Source organism: Phaenicophaeus curvirostris, chromosome 1 (genome assembly GCF_032191515.1).
Source record: "Phaenicophaeus curvirostris isolate KB17595 chromosome 1, BPBGC_Pcur_1.0, whole genome shotgun sequence".
NCBI classification, from domain to species: domain Eukaryota; kingdom Metazoa; phylum Chordata; class Aves; order Cuculiformes; family Cuculidae; genus Phaenicophaeus; species Phaenicophaeus curvirostris.
Genome location: NC_091392.1, coordinates 179,901,467 through 179,922,003, shown reverse-complemented (window position 1 = coordinate 179,922,003; position 20,537 = coordinate 179,901,467). Strand labels below are relative to the sequence as shown.

The 20,537-nt window shown below is 45.3% G+C and overlaps 1 protein-coding gene across 1 annotated transcript in view; it reads right to left on the bottom strand.

Moving 5' to 3' along the window:
* SETDB2 (SET domain bifurcated histone lysine methyltransferase 2) overlaps window positions 1–20,537 on the bottom strand; it is a 59,203-nt gene that overhangs the window by 20,025 nt on the left and 18,641 nt on the right. Inside the window, exons 13-15 of the mRNA XM_069857285.1 lie at window positions 18,923–19,039; window positions 10,861–10,943; window positions 10,495–10,556 (exon numbers count right to left, since the gene is read on the bottom strand). Of these exons, the coding sequence (XP_069713386.1) occupies window positions 10,495–10,556; window positions 10,861–10,943; window positions 18,923–19,039 (262 nt within the window). The remainder of the gene's footprint in view (window positions 1–10,494; window positions 10,557–10,860; window positions 10,944–18,922; window positions 19,040–20,537) is intronic.

Below are 20,537 nucleotides of genomic sequence, written 5' to 3'. Positions count from 1 at the left end.
AAGCAAGGTAGGGACTGACTTCCAATATCCATCTATACAATGACCACCATGTCAGTCTCAGAATTTAAGCATTAAATCACTATGATAGAAACAAACAGAAATTTACAGAAATAGAAATATTAGATATAAAATAGAAAACAAAGATGGAAAGAAATTAAAAAGCACAACAAGCTGTAGAGTTGGAATGGTTTATAACTCAGCAAGAGTTCCCTGCAGCAAGCTAATACCTGGAATTGATGCAGATACATAGGCCCTACTCAGGCCCAGTCCGAGGATCCAGCTCCACAGACACCAGGAATTTTGTAAGGAAGCACCTGGTGTTCTTATAGGCTCAGGAGATATGTGTTGCTGCAGAAGAAGAGAGGACACTCAGTCAAGGTCAGCCTTGGGGATATGTCAGTGCCTTTGCAGGAACCCAGCAGCAGTGGAAGAGCAGCTCTTGGCCATCCCTCACTGCAGAAGCGGCCAGCCTGCACCCCCTGGCCTGTTTAGCTCAGTATCCTGTCCCCCACCGGAGCATTGCTTCGGCCCTGTGCTCTTCCCTAGCCTTCTGGTACAGATGATTGCCAGGGAGAGGATACTGAGCTAAACTAGGCCATGGAACCAGCTGGTTGCTTTCAAGCGAGAAGGGAGAGGCTAAAGGTGTGGTTCCAGTTCCATAGTTCAACTACAATTCACCTAAATCCCTCGCTTTTGCAGGCCTCAAGCCTGCCAATCATGGATTCCATTTGACACCCCAGCATCCATCTGAAAAGGCAAGAAATCATTGCTCCTTACTCAGCTCCTCCAGTCACACTTGTGACTGATCTGTTATTCTCTCCTATTTGCCTCTTTTTCAAGCTGAAGAATCTAAAACTACTTAGTTGTTCCCTGTAAGAAGCTGCTCCACATCTTTGATCAGCCCTATCACTTCTCAATCTCTTCTCTGCTCCTGCTGCATTCCAAGAGGAGCAGAAGACCTTCAGAAGGGTAGGCTACCATTTACAATACAAAGCCACAACGGCACTCTGTATTTTTCTCTTTTTTTCTTTATAATTCCTAATATTTCAATATTTCTTTTGTAGACTGCTTCTAGGCACAGAGATGACACTTTCACAGCGCTACATATTACAGTCCACCTAAATTTGTTTCCTTAAGGGGTATCAGACAGCACAGAGAAGATCAGCGTTAGGATTGTTGCTCTGACACACACATCATTTTCCCCTTATCGATGATGGATTTTCACCTGCTATTTTATAGTCAAATCACTCTCACAGTCTTCCTGCAACCCTGCATAGCCAGCTTTCGCTTTCATCACCATAGAAACCGACTGAGGGAACCTAAGGTAACCATTTCAGCTACAAAAACTGGAGATTCTTCTGCTCCCCTCTGCTAACGACACAGCAAATGAAGCTGCAAAACAGAAGACAGAGAAGAAGCAGCTGAAGGAAAAAAAACAGTGACAGGCCTCTGGCTGCTGCTCTGCTACCTGTGTCATTTCCTACAAGCAGGTTTAAGTTCTTTTTCACCACAGCAGCAAAATGGCAGAGAACGGGAAACGAAACAGAAAGTAAAAAGCTGGCAAACGCACAGGGACTGTGTCACTTCCAAATACGGCCTGCTGAAACATTACCAGTTTGTCTAAGTATCTCTTTTCCAGAACCAATTTTGCAAGCATCCTTGCACACAATCACACACATTTTACAGAGGAGGGAACTACAGCATAGAAAGTCCCTCGGCCTCTATGTAAGGAACTAAGGAAAACATCCTAAGCCCCCAGCTTCCAGCATGCTGCTGAAACCCACTGCCCTAGCTCCTGCTCTGTTCTTGCCTACATCCCAGCACAGCAAAGGATTTTATCTACTGAAGTAGGAGAAAAGCAGCACTGTGGTCACATATTAGCTGGACATGACCTACACAAGTCCCCAATCCTCCCCCAGGTCAACAACAGCACAAACACGCCCAGACTTTGTGAAGCTTTCAAAACAAAACCACAAAAAATCTCTTTCTGATCACCTTTTACTTGCTATAGAGAAAGTATTCAAAAATAAAAAAATCTCTTTTTTTTTGTTGTATGTTAAAATAACCGATCTAGAGTGACTAGAGGGTTCCTCATTAGATCTAAACTTTTACCTGTTCACAAGAACACAGGATCACAGAATGGTTTGGGTTGCAAGGGACCTTAAAAGATGATCAGATTCCAACCATCCTTCCATGTGCACAGACATCGTTCACCAGATCAAGTAGCTCCAAGCCCCACCCAACCCGGCTTTGAACACATCCAGGGATGGGGCACCCACGATTTCTCCAGGAAACCCATGCCAGTGCCTCACCATTCTCAACATAAGAAATGCTTTTCTTACATCAAACCTAAACTCCACCCTCTTTCAGTTTAAAACCGGCACCCCTTGTCCTGTCACCACAGGGCCTGAGAAAGGGTCTCCGTCTTTCATATAAGCCCCCTTTATATATTAAAAGGCCACAATAACGCCTCCCCAGAGTCTTCTCTTCTGCAAGCTGACCAACCTCAACTCTCTCAGCCTTTCACCACAGGAGGGGTGTGCCACCCATCTGATCATTTCCACATCCCTCCTCTGGGCCTGCTCCAACAGATCCCAGTCTTTCCAGCTCCACAGCTGGACTTCATAGTGCAGGTGGCAGATGCTTGGACCCCTATGGTTAAGGCATTCTCAATCATTCCAGAGAAAGGCCCTTCGCAGAATAACCCCCCACACCCCGCTTCCAGGGTTTTAAACACAGCAGTGCCGTGTTTAAGAGGCTAACGGTTCCCAGGGTGCTGAGAGAAGGCTAGGCTGGGCCTGCCTCGGCCCTGAGCCTCTCGGGGCGGCGTGCCGCCCCGAGAGGCTCAGGGCCGAGGCAGGCCCAGCTTCGGTGGGGCCTCTAGCCGAGCCCACTCGAGGCACCGGGGGAAGGCAGCGAGGGAGGGGGGTCCGTACACGGAGTGGCGCCGGTTCCCTCACGGATCCCTTCCTGGAAGCGACACTCACCGCGGGTCATGGAAAAACGAACCAGCTCCGCTCAGCTCCGCCAGACGGTCACTCACCTCCCCCACCCTTTACGCCGCCACTTCCGCTTCCGCTTCCGCGCGGAAATGGGCGTGTCCGGCCGCCACACGGCGCATGCGCAGTAGGCCTGCCCGGCGGGGCAATAGGCATGTTGGGGAGCAGCGAATGCGCGCTGAGCAGTGAGCCGGGGGTCGTGGGTTCGATACCCGCGGTGGGCACCCAGTTTTTTGTTTCCTTTTATGGATTTGTTTGGATTGGAAAAGACCTTTGAGATCATCAAGTCCAGCTGTACCTGTCCACTACTAAACCATAACCCTAAGTACCTCACCTGTCTGTCTTTTAAATACCCACCCCTCATAAGATCATAGAATCACCAGGTTGGAAAAGACCCACTGGATCACCGAGTCCAACCATTCCTATCAAACACTAAACCATGCCCCTCAGCACCTCATCCACGTGGCGTGAGCCACCCCATGATCAAAGAAGCCGAAGCCCCTCTCCTCACACCAGGCTTGGAGCCAGGCATTAATCGAATTCTTCCTGACTTCCCGCTCCTCTCTATTTAGCCTTGGGATGGAGCAGAATACTATTTGTGCCCCAGAGCTCTCCATCATTTTCCCAATGGCCCTGAAGCCTTTTTGATGGCTTTGGTCTTTCTGTTTATTAGATCATCATTACCAGTTGGGACTACTATCAGAGGATAGTAGTCTGTCTCGTGGACCAGGGAAGGAAGTTTTCTAGCTACCTCCTTCCCTGATGCCCCTGGTAAGCAGCAGACCTCTCTGTGGAGTGGGTCTGCTAGGAAAGTTACACTTAAAATAGGATAAACACTGATCATCGACTAATCAGGAACTAAGACTGAATGTAAAATTTCATGATTCTGTTGATTCTTAATGTATCCTAGCAACAGACCCGAGGTACTTGCTCAAAGGACCTCATGTAACAAATAGGATCCAGGTGTGCTTAGGAAAAGTACGTACTAGCTACCCTACCCAAGTAGAACATACACCTGCAACACCAAAGACCATCATAAATCTTGTGAAGGACAGAAGAATAGGTTTCAGGAGGCAAGAAAGATATACCTGAGCGGTCAAGTGGAGATAAGTGCGGGTCCAGCCAAGAAAACCGACGAGTTTGCCAAAAGAACAAGAAGTAATAAAGACAATGCGAGGAAGACTGCTTACTTCATCTGAGGAAGACTACTTACTTCATCAGGACGACCACCAGAGGGGGGCTACGCAGGTGCAATAGAGACTGATGTCGCAATAAGGTGACGAAGTAACCTACCTATGCATATGTATTAGATAATGAAGTAACCTGTTGAATATACAATAGATTGCGAAACTTTTAGAGAATAAAAAGCGGACGCGATGTGACGGTCTTTGGAACCAGATCTGGGTGCGTACCCCTGGTTCCCGGGGCCTCGAAATAAAGCACCACATATAACCTCCTAGTGTGGTTATGTGTTTGTCATTCTGCTAACAGTTTTTGGTGACCCAGGTGGGACCTCGCGGGCATTGCTGAGGCGGCTTGCGCATCAATCCTGCTCCAGCCGGCACCGAGTGATTCTCGGGGAGCCATCGACTGCGACCGACCTCTGCTGCTCCCGACGGACCAGGGATATTGGTAAGACACGGTGCTTTATCTGGAATGGTACCATTTGGGGTCTGGTAAAGCCTGCCTGTCAGACGCAGTGAAAGCTGCGCTTGGTTGGGCTCAGGGGTCTGGTAAAGCCTGCCTGTCAGACGCGGCGAAAGCTGCGCTTGGTTGGGCTCAGGGGTCTGGTAAAGCCTGCCTGTCAGACGCGGCAAAAGCGGCGCTTGGTTGGGCTCAGGGGTCTGGTAAAGCCTGCCTGTCAGACACGGCGAAAGCTGCGCTTGGTTGGGCTCAGGAGCTCCGACGGGAAGCCTAGGCGCCGTCCGTAAGACAGTGGCGAAAGCTCTGCAGGTTCGGCATCAGTGGTCTGGTCTGGTAATTCCGGAATTCTGGTATTTCTGGTATTTTGTGGTTTTGTTCTGCTCTCAGTAATTTATACTTTCCTGTCTAGTTAATCCATTTTAAGCTGTTTGTGGTAAAAAAAAAAAAAAAAAAAAAGAGAAAAAGGAAGAAAAACTAACAAAAAAACAAACAAACAAAAAAAAAAACAACAAAAAACTCAACCACAACGTCAATACCTAAGTCATCTCCATTAGGATGTATTTTGAGTCAGTGGAAGGAGGGAGGATTTGGGCAGGATATGCAAAAAGGAAAGTTGATTGAATATTGTAATGTCTGGTGGACACAATATGAATTAGAAGACCAGGTTCATTGGCCAGAAAATGGGACTCTAGATTATAATACGATTTTTCAGTTAATGTTGTTTTGTAGACGAGAGGGAAAATGGGATGAAGTACCATATGTAGAACTGTTTTTTATTTTAAGGCGGAATGATGAATGGAAAAGAGCATGCGGACTAATTGTTGTCAGTGTAAAATCAAATGGGCAATGTGATGGTTGTGTGGCTGAGAAAAAGTGCATAAAATGTTTAGCAGTAGAAAATGCTTCACGACATCAGCAAGATGATGATTTTGATTTATTGATAACCCCCTCAGCCCCAGACCCCAGGGAGGGGGGATCGGGTAATGAGGGGAGGGACAGAAAGGAGGGGGAATAGAAAATGCGAATATGAGGAGGAACAGGTTTATCCAGGTACTCCGATCTCTCATCGATCTCTCATCGAAGGCGGCAAAGAGAAATCCAGGGGAGGGAGGCTGGACGTCAGCCATCTAAGGCATTACTAGCACCACTGCGTCAGGGGGTCGGAGCGGAGGGTCCGGTATATGTTAAAGTGCCTTTTACGCCAGGAGATTTGATGCTTTGGAAACAGTCTGCTGGAGTTTATCGAGAAAACCCAGACAAGGTAGCAAGGGTAGTAAAAATGATTCTAAAGACTCAGAATCCTGATTGGGATGATATTCAGGTGTTATTGGACACTTTGATGGATTCTACAGAAAAGGAGATGGTGTTGAGAACTGCCCGTGAGCAGGTCAGGGAAGATATTAGACAGGGTGTTGTCACTGGGACGGTTGATCAGAACTTTCCTCTTGAAGATCCCATGTGGGATTATAATATTATGGGAGGAATGAGGAATTTGAGAAGGTACCAGGAATGGGTAGTTGTTGGAATACAGAATGCTATGCCCAAAACAATTAATTGGTCAAAGCTGTATAGTGTTAAACAGGAGAAGACGGAGTCTCCCTCTGCATTTTTAGAGCGGTTGAAAGAAGTGGCTAGGAAATTCACTGATTTGGACGTGGAGACAGAACAGGCTAAAGCCCAGTTAGCTTTGATTTTCTTAGGACAGTTGCAAGATGATATTAGAAAGAAACTGCAAAAATTAGAGGGTGCGGAGTTGCGAGACTTAGATAGATTGCTGGAAGTTGCCTGGAAGGTGTACAACAATCGTGAAAAAGATAGTGCACAAAGGCAGCAACGGCACCTATTGGCGGTGATGCAAAGTAGAGGTCAGAATGAATTCGGGAACCGAGGTAGGGGAAGAGGAATGGTGCGCGGACGGGGAAGAGGATTTGGGCTCAATTATCCAGCCAGATTAGGGCTCAACCAGTGCGCATACTGCAAGCAGGAAGGACACTGGAAAAATGAATGTCCACAAAGAATAAGACAGACAGGGAGTTCATTTGGAAATGCAGAGGCAGCAAAAATGATGGTTCTGGGAAATTATGGAAACCAAAGCTGACTAGATTTAGAAAGCAGTGAACCCCTAGTGAAAATAAAATTAGGAGGGGAAGAGGTGCAATTTTTGGTGGATACTGGCGCAACATATTCAGTTTTAAATGATTTGTATGGAAAAATAGGAAACAAAACTACTACAATAGTGGGGGCCACAGGGAAAGAGGAAATACGGCCATTCATGCGACCCTTAGAGTTACGATTTGGGGGAAAGGAATTAACACATGAATTCTTATATGTACCCGACTGCCCGGTTCCTCTTCTGGGACGGGACTTGTTATCTAAACTAAATGCAAAAATCAGCTTTGAAAATGGAGAATTGATTATGCAAGTCCCAGAATCGAACGTAGGAAAGATTTTAGTAGTAAAGGAAAATCCCAAACCTCAGATACCCAAGAAGGTAGAAGAGGCAGTAATCCCTACAGTTTGGGAAACAAGTATACCAGGAAAATCAAAAACTGCTCAACCGGTAATAGTGGAGTTAAAAGAGGGAGCAAGGCCAGTACGAATAAAACAGTATCCCATAAAAATGGAAGCCCGATACGGAATAGTAGAAATCACTGAAAAATTTTTAAAATTTGGAATATTGGAGGAATGTGAGTCAGAATATAATACTCCGATCTTTCCAGTAAAGAAACCAAATGGGGAGTATAGGTTAGTACAAGATCTGAGGGCCATCAACAATATTACGAAAGATATACATCCAGTCGTAGCTAACCCATATACATTGTTGACATCTGTGAAGGAAAAATATAAATGGTTTACAGTAATTGATTTAAAAGATGCCTTCTTCTGCATTCCCCTTGACAAAGATAGTAGGAAACTTTTTGCTTTTGAGTGGGAAAACCCATATAATGGACGAAAAACGCAACTCACGTGGACGAGGCTCCCACAAGGATTCAAGAATAGCCCAACTCTTTTTGGAAACCAACTGGTGAAAGAATTGGAGATCTGGACTACACAAGGAAAAATTCAGGTACCAAGAACACAGTATCTTTTGTTACAATATGTAGATGACATATTCCTTGCAACAGAGCAAGAATCATTATGCATACAAGTGACTATTGAGATTTTAAACCAACTGGGCCTAAATGGATACAAGGTTTCAAGAGAAAAAGCTCAAATTGCATGCACAACTGTATTGTATCTTGGATGTGAGATAACACAGGGACAACGAAGGTTAGGAACGGATCGTGTTAGAGCAATTTGTGCGATTCCAGAACCCCGGAACTTGCATGAACTGAGGACATTCCTGGGAATGGCAGGGTGGTGTAGGCTGTGGATAATGGACTATGGACTTATAGCAAAACCTCTGTATGAGGCACAAAAATTGCCTAATCTCATTTGGGAGGGACCTCAAAAGGAGGCCTTTAGGAAACTAAAAGAGGCCTTGACTAAGGCACCAGCATTGGGCTTACCGGATTTAACAAAGACTTTCCAGTTGTTCGTTCACGAAAGACAACGATTAGCACTGGGTGTCTTAACACAGAAATTAGGAAGCTGGAAACGACCAGTGGGATACTTCTCTAAACAGTTGGACCCCGTTAGTGCAGGTTGGCCATCCTGTCTGAGAGCCGTAGCAGCAACTGTAATTCTGATACAAGAAGCCAGAAAATTAACTCTAGGAAAAAAACATTGAAGTTTATATACCTCACATGGTGTTAACAGTCTTAGAACAAAAAGGGGGGCATTGGCTTTCCCCTAGCCGAATGATGAAGTTCCAAGCCATACTCACTGAACAGGATGATGTAAGTTTGAAAACAACTAACCTGTTAAACCCAGCAGCCTTTTTAGGTGCAGCAACAGAAGATGGTCCTTTGGAACATGATTGCATAGAAGTCATAGAACACACATATGCAACGAGAGCAGACTTGAAAGATACTCCAATCGAACAGCCTGATCAAGAGCTCTTCACAGACGGGAGTAGCTTCGTGGAGAATGGGACGCGGTATGCAGGATATGCCGTGACCACACAGAGCATGGTAATAGAAGCACAGGCCCTACCGGTGGGGACCTCAGCACAATGGGCAGAAATAATAGCCCTCACAAAGGCATTAGAATTAAGCAAAGATAAACGAGTAAACATATGGACAGATTCAAAATATGCCTTTGGAGTAGTTCATGTACATAGAGCTTTATGGAAAGAACGAGGATTATTATCCTCGCAGGGAACCAATATAAAATACCAAAAAGAAATTTTAAACTTGATATCTCCTGTGCAATTACCGGAGCAGGTAGCGATCATGCATTGCAAGGCACATCAAGGAGGAGACTCTAAGGTGGCCGAAGGAAACGCATTGGCAGATCGAACGGCTCGGCGGATAGCACGACAGGTACAGACGATGATGGCCTTGATACCTACCAAGGTAAGCCCTTTACAAGATTACCTGACACAGAAACCGAAATACTCGGAAGAGGACAAGAAATTGGCCAATTTAATGAAGGCAAACCTAAATTCTGAAGGATGGTACGTAACTACAACTGGACAAATAATTGTACCTCCTGTCATTATGCGGGCAATTCTACAGGCAGAACATCAAAAGTGCTATTGGGGAGCAGGAAGTAATGTAGACTATGGAGAAAGAACACTGATAATAAATCCCCTTCAAGACCATGGAATAAAAGCAGGGCATACACATTATCCGGCTCCTCTGGGTAGTGAGGCACTTATTTACTGCCTCCTAGAGGACCCCCAGCCTGAGGAATTTGGATGGATAAAGGAAGGAAAAGCAGTTCTAAGTGATAAAAGACACTCAATAGAATTGAGACTGGGAGGAATGTTAGTCCAGATTATTAAAGGGATAAAAAGATCCGACTTGGGAACTTACAGATGCCAGTATCAAAATGCTACTACCTTTGGATATAGCGAAATCAATATTACTGAAGCCAGAGTGAAACGAGCCATAGAACTGACCCAGGCACCCCAGGAGATTTATGTTCAAAAGAAAGATGCTGAAGAAAATTTGATGATTGGGTTAATCAAGGATTTTGCTAGAATGCAAAATACAAGTAAGATTACAGCATGCTTGCCTTTACCAAAAACGGCTGGAGAACCGATAAGCTGGGGAATATTGACTTTCCCACTCCCAGAGGTAAAAGAAAATAAAACCGAATGTAAACAAATAATAACACCCATACAGGAAAAACAGAAAATAAGTATAAGAAGGGAGTGGAGAACTGCAGGAAGTCGAAGCGATTGTGAAAAATTACCAAATTATAAGTTCACACGTATCGGACGATTTAAAGATGTAGGATGGTGTTCATATGATGAAATAAAGGAAATAGTGAGGGAAAGAAATACAATAGAATGGGTGTGCCAGAAAAGAAATGATACAGAACAAAATTGGGACACAGTTTGGTCAACAAGTATTTTACAAAAATTCCAATACGGAGGAGAAACATCTTGGTGTTTTAAATGGACAGGAAAACAAAGTAGTGACAAATTACCAGTAAATGGCCGGATCAGTACAGATCCTATTGATAGCGTTCCATGGTGGAATTGTTCTAAAATTTTAGATTGTGACCTAGACCCTGAAGAGATCACCATACCTCCAGTTAAAATGGCTCTAATAGTAGGGTGTGCCTGTCGGGGATTTAAGGTCGGGGGAAAGGTAATACAAGTACCAGTTAATGGAATAGACTGTAAATATTCGACAGTACGCAGTATGGGTAATTTTGTTTGGGCATCTAATGATGGAACTTGGACTACACATTTATCAATGGAAGGTCCAGTTAAAGAAATAACTCTGGGGTTGCCTACCCTGTGCCCAATTCGGAAGCGATCCCCCTTCAGAGGTAAATTGGAAACTTTACAAATTCGTGCTAAAAGAGACATAGAAAATGCTATTAAAGACATAGATGACACTTGGCAGGAGCCTGAGACAGGAGTTAAAGTGGGATGGGCATTAGAATCCCTTTTTGCCCAAATAGCGACGTATCGTAATAGAGAAATGATTTACAAACTAATTGGACAAACTGAAAGATTGGCAAAAATAACAAAGAAGGGATTTCGAGATTTAAACTTGCAACTACAGGCGACAACGAAAATGACTTTGCAGAACAGAATGGCATTAGACATGCTCTTGTTAAAAGAACATGGTGTCTGTGGATATCTCAAAGATCGAACTGATCACTGCTGTGTGCATATACCTAATGTCACAGCCGATGTGGAATATGATATCTCGCAATTGGGAAAAATAGAAGAAGAAGCTGAAAAAGAGAAAGAAGAAATTGGTCAAAATTGGGTTGGGGCATTATTTGATAGATTAGGCATCCATCTTACTGGCTGGATACACTCTCTCATTCAAACGTTATTCACACTTTTGCTTATATTCCTTACAATCTATCTGGTGTATTTGTGTATCCGGAGAGAAATTACTCGCAAACAAAACTGAACACACAAAATTATTGGAGCAGTGACACGAGAATATCCACAGCACCCAATACCCCCATCAACTTACCAAGAAACAGTTACATAAAATGAAAATACTTGCTAAGGTGAAGTATTTTCAAAGGGGGGAAATGCTAGGAAAGTTACACTTAAAATAGGATAAATACTGATCATCGACTAATCAGGAACTAAGACTGAATGTAAAATTTCATGATTCTGTTGATTCTTAATGTATCCTAGCAACAGACCCGAGGTACTTGCTCAAAGGACCTCATGTAACAAATAGGATCCAGGTGTGCTTAGGAAAAGTACGTACTAGCTACCCTACCCAAGTAGAACATACACCTGCAACACCAAAGACCATCATAAATCTTGTGAAGGACAGAAGAATAGGTTTCAGGAGGCAAGAAAGATATACCTGAGCGGTCAAGTGGAGATAAGTGCGGGTCCAGCCAAGAAAACCGACGAGTTTGCCAAAAGAACAAGAAGTGATAAAGACAATGCGAGGAAGACTACTTACTTCATCTGAGGAAGACTACTTACTTCATCAGGACGACCACCAGAGGGGGGCTACGCAGGCACAATAGAGACTGATGTCGCAATAAGGTGACGAAGTAACCTACCTATGCATATGTATTAGATAATGAAGTAACCTGTTGAATATACAATAGATTGCGAAACTTTTAGAGAATAAAAAGCGGACGCGATGTGACGGTCTTTGGAACCAGATCTGGGTGCGTACCCCTGGTTCCCGGGGCCTCGAAATAAAGCACCACATATAACCTCCTAGTGTGGTTATGTGTTTGTCATTCTGCTAACAGGTCCAGTCTGCAAATGGGTCCCTCCGTTCCTTTTAGGAGGGAGTCCCCTACAACAATCACTCTTCTTCCTAATGGAGGATGTTTTTATCTTTTTCTGAGGATGGTGTGACCTAGGGAAGGATTCTAGGCTGTGGGAGCCATCATCCTCATCCTCAGGATTGGATTCCACCTGGAGCACCTGGTACTTGTTCACCAGGGGGATCTGGGGTTTTGCTGTCTAGGTGAGGGGAGCAGGTTTCCTTCATCTGGCAGGAACTTGCTGCCATTCCCCATCTCTTGTAACCCCAACCTCGCAGTTTGCAGGTGGATGGTGTTTGGGACACACCAGCTCCAGCAAGCTGCTGAGTTAGTGAGAGGGCACTACTCCACTGGTCTATCTCCCTCTCACACTCCCTGATGGTCCTCAGCCTCTTTACCTCCTCCCTTAGCTCATCCACCGTGTGAAGGAGTTCCCCGACTCGAGCACAGCTTTCACAAGTGGAGCCAGTAACAGAGGCAGGAGCTGGTGTGGGAGGGGGGCACTGCCTGCAGCCCAGGGTCTGGGTAGCTGCATGCACCCACTGTGGCTCTGGCTGGGTGGCAGCATCCATCCTGCCTGCTGCAGCACACGGAGCAGCTTTAATCTTCTGCCAGGTGGCCACCATGGTCTTCGGTGTCTTCTGTCTAGTCTCTAGGTCCTCTCTGCACCCTGCCCGCTCGAACTGCCGCTCGAACAGCCACGCTCCTCTTTGCCTGCTTCAATTATTAAGCAGGTATTCTGTATTATGCAGCACCGGGCACACAGAGGAAAGCTTCACCTACTGTGCGTGCAACCAATGAAGCTGGTTACATGACTTTTATACTGGCTAAATATACATAGAATCATGGAATAGTTTGGGTTGGAAGGAACCTTAAAGATCATCCAGTTCCAACCCCTCTGCCATGGGCAGGGACACCTCCCACCAGACCAGGCTGCCCAAAGCCCCATCCAACCTGGCCTTGAACACCTCCAGGGATGTGCCAGTCCCTCACCACCCTCATTGAGAAGAAATTCTTCCTAATGCCTAGTCTAAATCTGACCCTCTCCAGTTTATAGCCATTCTCCCTAGTCCTATCACCACAAGCCTTTGTAAACAGTCCCTCCCCAGCTTTCTTGTAGCCCCTTTCAGGTACTGGAAGGTCGCTATAAGATCTCCTCAGAGCCTTCTCTTCTGCAGGCTGAACAACCCTAACTCTCTCAGCCTGTCCTTGAATAGGAGGTGCTCCAGCCCTCGGATCATCTTTGTAGCCCCCTCTGGACCCATTCTAACAGCTCAGTATCCTTATGTTGCAGATTCCATACACATTCATACAGATTCCAGGAAACACGTTACATTTTCATTATTTTTCTTGGAGTAGATGTGTCTATTATAATCAGTTCTCAGAATTTATTTACATAAGGTTCCTGCCCTTGGTGCATGTGCTCTGCCCTAGGCGGGTCTCCTTCGGGGGTCTCTGGATGAAGGCCACAGGTCTTCCTCACCACTGAACTTTTCAACTCCCCTTGCTCTTAGACTGCTTGGGCCCCTTCCAAGCAATCATGGTGCTCATCCAACATACTGAGCACTGGGCTGTCCCAGTGTTGCTGATCAGGCTTCTCCTTGTTCAGGAGGTCAAAGAGAAGCTTGCTGAACCTCTGCAGCTGCCTGTGTAAACAGATGATGAGTGCACACCAGTTAATCATAAAGCATAAGCAATATTGGGAGAAGCACGTTGTTCTGCACGTCTTGACACACCACACCACTGAGATTTCCTCTTCCTGCCTCACGTGCAGTGCTTCTGCAAGCCATCGGAACATCAACCACTCAAGGTTGAAGGCAAAATCGTGCCCGTGAGACTAAGGTTCAGGCCTACGTGAAGTTCCTCCGCACTGAGTGGGATGTAAGTAAACAAATCCTACATTTTGAAATGGTGGTTTGTAAATGGTGGGATGGAACATCAACTGTAATGTGTTAGAAACAAGATTAACAACTAAGATAACTATAACGACCCTTATCTTCTTGTCCCCAGAGTCCTTGAGATTGACCACTCAGATATGGCCACACTTTAATGACTCTGAGCTGATCTAATTGCATTCCCCCTGGCTATGCAATGAGGTTCCCGGAATAAAGTACAGTTGTCATTTGGGGGAAAAATATGAATTTGTAAACAATTCTGTGTATAATTTTTCTGCGAAATCACTGCTTGGCAGAAGCACTCTGAGGACAAATCCCGAGTCTTCTCCAGCGCTGAATGAAGTGTACCTGCCTTAATGGTTAAATTAAACTGTTAAGCATAAGTTTCTTTGTTTCAATTTCCACCTCCATACAGCTCATCAGCCACAATATATATGGCACATTCTGGCCCATCGGGAGCCACACCGAACTCGACATGGAACTGTTTAGGATCATCTTATTCATCCAAGGGTATTGAAGGAGCTGGCGGATGTGCTGGCCAAACCCCTTTCCATCATCTTCCAACAGTCCTGGAAGACTGGGGAAGTCCCACTGGACTGGAGGCTGGCTGATGTTGTGCCCATCTACAAGAAGGGTTGGAGGGAGGACCCAGGGAACTACAGGTCTGTCAGTCCGACCTCAGTGCCAGGGAAAGTCATGGAGCAGGTGATCTTGAGTGCTATCATGAAGCACATGCAAGAGAACCAGGTGATCAGGCCCAGTCAACATGGGTTCACAAAAGGCAGGTCTTGCCAAACTAACCTGATCGCCTTCTATGACAAAGTGACTCGGCTACTGGATGAGGGAAAGGCTGTGGATGTGGTCTTCCTGGACTTCAGTAAAGCCTTTGACACAGTTTCTCACAGCATTCTGCTTGGGAAACTGTCAGCCTCTGGCCTGGACAGGCGCACACTCTCCTGGGTGGAAAACTGGTTGGATGGCCGGGCCCAGAGAGTGGTGGGAAATGGTGTGAAATCCAGCTGGAGGCCAGTGACAAGTGGGGTTCCCCAGGGCTCAGTGCTGGGTCCAGCCCTGTTCAATGTCTTTATCAATGACCTGGATGAAGGCATCGAGTGCACCCTTAGCAAGTTTGCAGATGACACTAAGCTGGATGGAAGTGTTGATCTGCTGGAGGGTCGGGAGGCTCAGCAAAGGGATCTGGACAGGCTGGACCGCTGGGCAGAGTCCAACGGCATGAGGTTTAACAAGGCCAAATGCCGGGTCCTGCACTTGGGGCACAACAACCCTATGCAGTGCTACAGACTAGGAGAAGTCTGGCTGGAAAGCTGCCTGGAGGAGAGGGACCTGGGGGTGTTGGTTGACAGCGACTGAACATGAGCCAGCAGTGTGCCCAGGTGGCCAAGAAGGCCAATGGCATCTTGGGTTGTATCAGAAACGTCCTGACCAGCAGGTCCAGAGAGGTTATTCTCCCTCTGTACTCAGCACTGGTGAGACCGCTCCTCAAATCCTGTGTTCAGTTCTGGGCCCCTCACCACAAGAAGGATGTTGAGGCTCTGGAGCGAGTCCAGAGAAGAGCAACAAAGCTGGTGAGGGGGCTGGAGAACAAGTCTTATGAGAAGTGGCTAAGGGAACTGGGGTAGGTTATTCTGGAGAAGAGGAGGCTGAGGGGAGACCTCATTGCTCTCTACAACTACCTGAAAGGAGGTTGTAGAGAGGAGGGTGCTGGCCTCTTCTCCCAAGTGACAGGGGACAGGACAAGAGGGAATGGCCTCAAGCTCCGCCAGGGGAGGTTCTGGCTGGACATTAGGAAAAAATTCTTCACAGAAAGGGTCATTGGGCACTGGAACAGGCTGCCCAGGGAGGTGGTTGAGTCACCTTCCCTGGAGGTGTTTAAGGCACGGGTGGACGAGGTGCTAAGGAGAATGGTTTAGTGTTTGATAGGAATGGTTGGACTCGATGATCCGGTGGGTCTCTTCCAACCTGGTTATTCTATGATTCTATGATCTCTCTTTACTGGCTGGAACAGCTTTGGCTTTTCAGCACTGCTGGCATTACTCCAGCTGGTTTCCCTAAACCCTTTGAGCAGATGCAGCAATTCAGAGCAAAGGTCAGCCCCTGTGTCCAGGCTTGTAATTAGACTGCACCTATTAGCCAGATGCTGCTACGCAACATCAATTCCCAAATTTATTAACCAGATGGTTCTCAAATCACTCAACTGGATTCAAGCACTCTCACAAGTGCATTAGAGACTTAAGCTAGGAAAACTTTCCTAGAACAAGTCTGTTCTTCAACACAGAAAAAGACAACAAGTATGAGGAGGAAAACCCACTGCAAATGCCTTGCGATCCTTTCCTCCAAACCCTTGCTCTAAAGAGCCCTATAGCTCTGTTAAAATAAGTGCAGCTGGTAATCAGTGCTCTTAGTATTTTTTTTTGGCACACAAAAATAAATCTGTGTAATGTACTCCAGTTTCTTTCACACCAGTGCAACAGGTGATCTTCAGCTGTCTTTGCATGTGTGCTCACTGTGGGCATTGTATTTATTTCCCTGTAGGTCATGGAGCTGTTCTATGTCCTCACATCCCTACTCCCCCTCCTCTGGGACAGTCTTGCTCATTGTCCTGTTCCCCCTAAGGCGGCGATTTCCACACTGCATGGCTGAACCACACCATTTCACAGGAACAAGGTACCACCCTGAAAAAGGCTAAATTTGTTTCAGAATTCCCCTCTGCTTGTCCTCCATCATTGTTGCAAAACCTATGCTCCCCTGGAGGAAAACAGAGATTCTGATTTCAGGACATCTCCCAAACTCTGCTTCATGTCTCAATTCTCACCAGGCACTCTCCTCTTCTTTTGATATCCCCAACGGGCTGACAAGAAGTTCCCAATGTGTCATTCCACAGGCACTTTAGAGTGCTTCACACTTAACATTTCCACCTATTCTTCTGTCAATGCTTGTGCTGGGTGCATTTACATGGCACAAGGGCTGTGTTCACAATGCCTGAGCTGCCCAAGGGCAAGCAGAGGAACTGAGCAGACAGCAAGTTCAGACTCTTGCAAGGTCTGTTGAACTGACACGGCCCCCATCTGCAGAGGATACTTGCCAGCCACCTTCAGCAGAAACTATTTCAATAGAATTACAAGAACAGGCAGAAAACCTACCTTGTAAGGTACGTTTGCAAGAGGATAGGTTATGGTCAGATATGTTGGATTCCCAAGCAGTGAAAGCATTGAACTGTGAGGGGACTAGAAGCTGGGCTGCAACCACTGTACCCATGCAGAGAAGAGTAAAGAAGCACCAGCCTGAAGAAAGACCTGATAAACACAGCCAGCCAAAAAGCCCCATCCCATACACATACCTACTGTAAAGCCCACACTGGTAGCAGACCACACAGTGCTTTAGCTTTTGAAACATCACGTCTGTTTTCTGTAGCAAATGGCTGAATAAATACCAACAAACAATTCTTCATGATCCACCATGCACGGCCTCACACAAATTCAGGAAATGAAGGTAAGGTGAACTGCAGGGCCAGCTTTAAATCCATATGTGATGGATGCATTTGACTCCTTGACCACACTCGTGAAAGTTTGGTTCAGTCTCTAAAAAGGAAGCAAAGGCGTAGGCCATAATTGGCCAAAAACTTCTCTAGACCCAACTTTCTCTGAAAACTGTCACATGAACAGTTTGACATGGTGAGTGTCAATGTGGAAACTGAAACACTGACCATGCAATCAACACATGAATAGAAGTAGTTCTTCCACAGACTCATTGATCAAGGAACAAAGTTGTGTGTACCAGGAGTCTCACACTTGCCTCTTCCATCACGTATCATTTGACTATGAGCCAACCACTTTATCCCATAGATATGACAGCCTGAGTGAGCCTTCTTTGAACTCTCCGTGTTAAGCAGCTGGCTGCGTGGCAGTGATCTCCCCTTGAGCTGGGATGCCTCTCAAGGTTATTCCTTAAGGCTGACAGACCTTTTACCAACAGCAAATCTTTGGCAAGTGACTGAAACTGCACACAAACCTGTTCTACAGTACACTAAAATTTTGTGTTGGTTAAGTTTGATTTTGCATTGGTAACTTTGAATCATTGTTATATACTCTGCAGTAAGTAACAGTGAAACTTGCCATGGAAATTTGTTAAGTCCCATTTTTACATCTGATTTCAATAAAACCACTTTTGCCCATATCTTTGGCAGTAGCTCAAGTGGCCTAAATTGCTTGTCTGTGATGCCACCTTCTTGGCACCAGGCTCCAACACATTCAAAAGCTACACACCTGCACACCCATCCCTCGCTCCACGTCAGTCACCTCCTACATCTACAGTCAGCGTCACCTAATGCCGCTTGTTTCTTTATTAACCAACTATCCACATGGCAAGGACTTTCTGTGGCCCACCTGTCCCACAGTACAAAACAGGACACTGAAATGAGGCACGCTGGATTTCTCAAGGATATGTGTGAGCCACAACATAGAGGGATGCAATCCAACAAACCCCAGTCATTTCTCTCATGCAGCAGGAGGACTTGCCCAGCTCACTTTGTAGCACGTACGCAGCTCTGCACAGTGTTCTCATTAATCTCATCACTATTCAAGGCAATCAATTCCACTGGATCCATCAGGCTTAAGTGTATTTTAATAATTCTTAGTACTCAAATTGGCAGACTTGCATTCATAGGAGTTTCAGAAAACCAAGTTTTTCTAACTCGGCATTGCTATGCATCAGTCACGTCTCTGCCACAGGTGGCATAGAAGCCAAAGTTCTTCCAGTGCACTGTGAACTTTGCCTGTGAATGGGAAGAGCTGGGGAGGGAAGACTGGGAGCACAGAAATTATGTAGAAAAAGTTTGATGCCAGTTCTCATGACAAACAGTTCTAATTCTGTAAACTACAAAAATGACATTTAAATGTAAACTTAAAACATAATCAGGTGAAAGGCATTTGAGTTGAATGTAATTAGCACCACAGTCTTAAGTATACTGTGTGATGTATAGTAGTCCCTTCTTGCAGCATATAAATCTCCAGTTATATGATGTGTTGACAGTAGGAAAGCTTTGACTATAAGATTTTTTTCCTGCACTTCTGAACTCCACACTGACAGGAAATCTCTGTCTCTGGCATGCTTCCAGCTTCATAACCATAATCCCACGTGAGTTCGGTTCCAGCTTTCACATGCCTAAGAAACAGAACACTCGGTCAATTTATTTGAACTCAGTGAAACAGTACTGTGCTTACAATTTGTCACCAATGACATACATCCAAATCTCAAAATCATGGCGGGTACGGAGCATCACACAAGCAGCTTGTTGGGAGAAAACCAAGAGATATAAGGAGTCTCTGGCACCTGCTTTGCCTGCAAGAGCTACGGAGTGTGCAAATACATGCATCTAGGAGAAAAAAAAAATATCAAGCAGTGCAATAGGATCAGAGACTAAACAGCCTCTGCAACTTCCAGGCAAATTTTGTGATGTAAAAATCAAACAAAAAAAAAAAAAAAAGGAAAAACACGTAAGTGAATACATCCAAACAAGAACACAGTGTTATTATTTTTACTATGGACAATGCAACACTGAAGTTTCAACAGATCTCTAGATACACAAGTAATAAAGGCTATCATCTTTGGTCTGACAAGGTAGGTTTTAATGCAATTGCACTATAATATGTGCAAAGCTCAAGAATCAGAATTAAACACATGCTCCTTGTGAACCAGTTGCTCTGACAGTCCATGCAAGAGAAGAAATTTCTAAGGCAGGAAATTAATTGTCCAAAATGAATGCAAATTAAATACCGAGGGACAATTGAGGAAAAATACAATAAAACGTATTACAAAGAAGAGAATAATTCTCTGATGTTTCTCACTGGATATGATATAAAGGACATCCAGTGAATTACCAGGCAGCAGGCTGAGAACAAACAAAGTGAGGGTTTTTCAAAGAGCAGATAATTGCAACCCGGAGCTTGCTGCCTTAGGATGTTCTGGAGGCCAGAAATGTAAAACAAATAAAACAAAACAGTGACTGGGCAAAGTCATGGAAGATACACAATCTAGTCCAAGTTCTTGCCTAGTACTCCTGCAGTCATGTGTATCACCTGGTTTTGTTCACAGAACTTATTTTTACCTCCTGGGTTTAGCTGTCATCTTCTCATTGGCACCAGCTCTCTGTACCTCCCTTTCTGCCATCCCCTAAGGAAGACCCACATCTTTGGATTTCAGTGGAAGCTTTCATCTCTGGGCATCCTTGTGCCACCTCCCCAGGACATGCTGGGCCACACAAAATCCTACTTCTCTTGGTAGCTACATGGAGAAGGCCTGGAGCCAACTTGTTTGGCCCACAAAGTGTTCCCTGAAGGGTCCAATCCTGCCTCATGGGACCCAGATTTGCTGGCTATTCCTTGAGACACAACATTGGAATCAGTGAATCTTGGCTGAGTTAAACCTATTTTTCCGCTGAAGACGATTATCACCAAAATAGATGCATCAAAATTAAGCTTCGCCACTTTACATTTCAGTGCAAAACTGAAGAACAACTCACTAGTGAAAATCAACAGCTGCATTTCCTCAGCCTTTAGTGCACAGTAAGTCACTGGTAAGAGAGCAGTTTTATAGTTTCATGATCTGAGCATCTGCCTCTGCCTAGTATAATTATTTCCTAATAAGTAAGCATTGCTTTTTT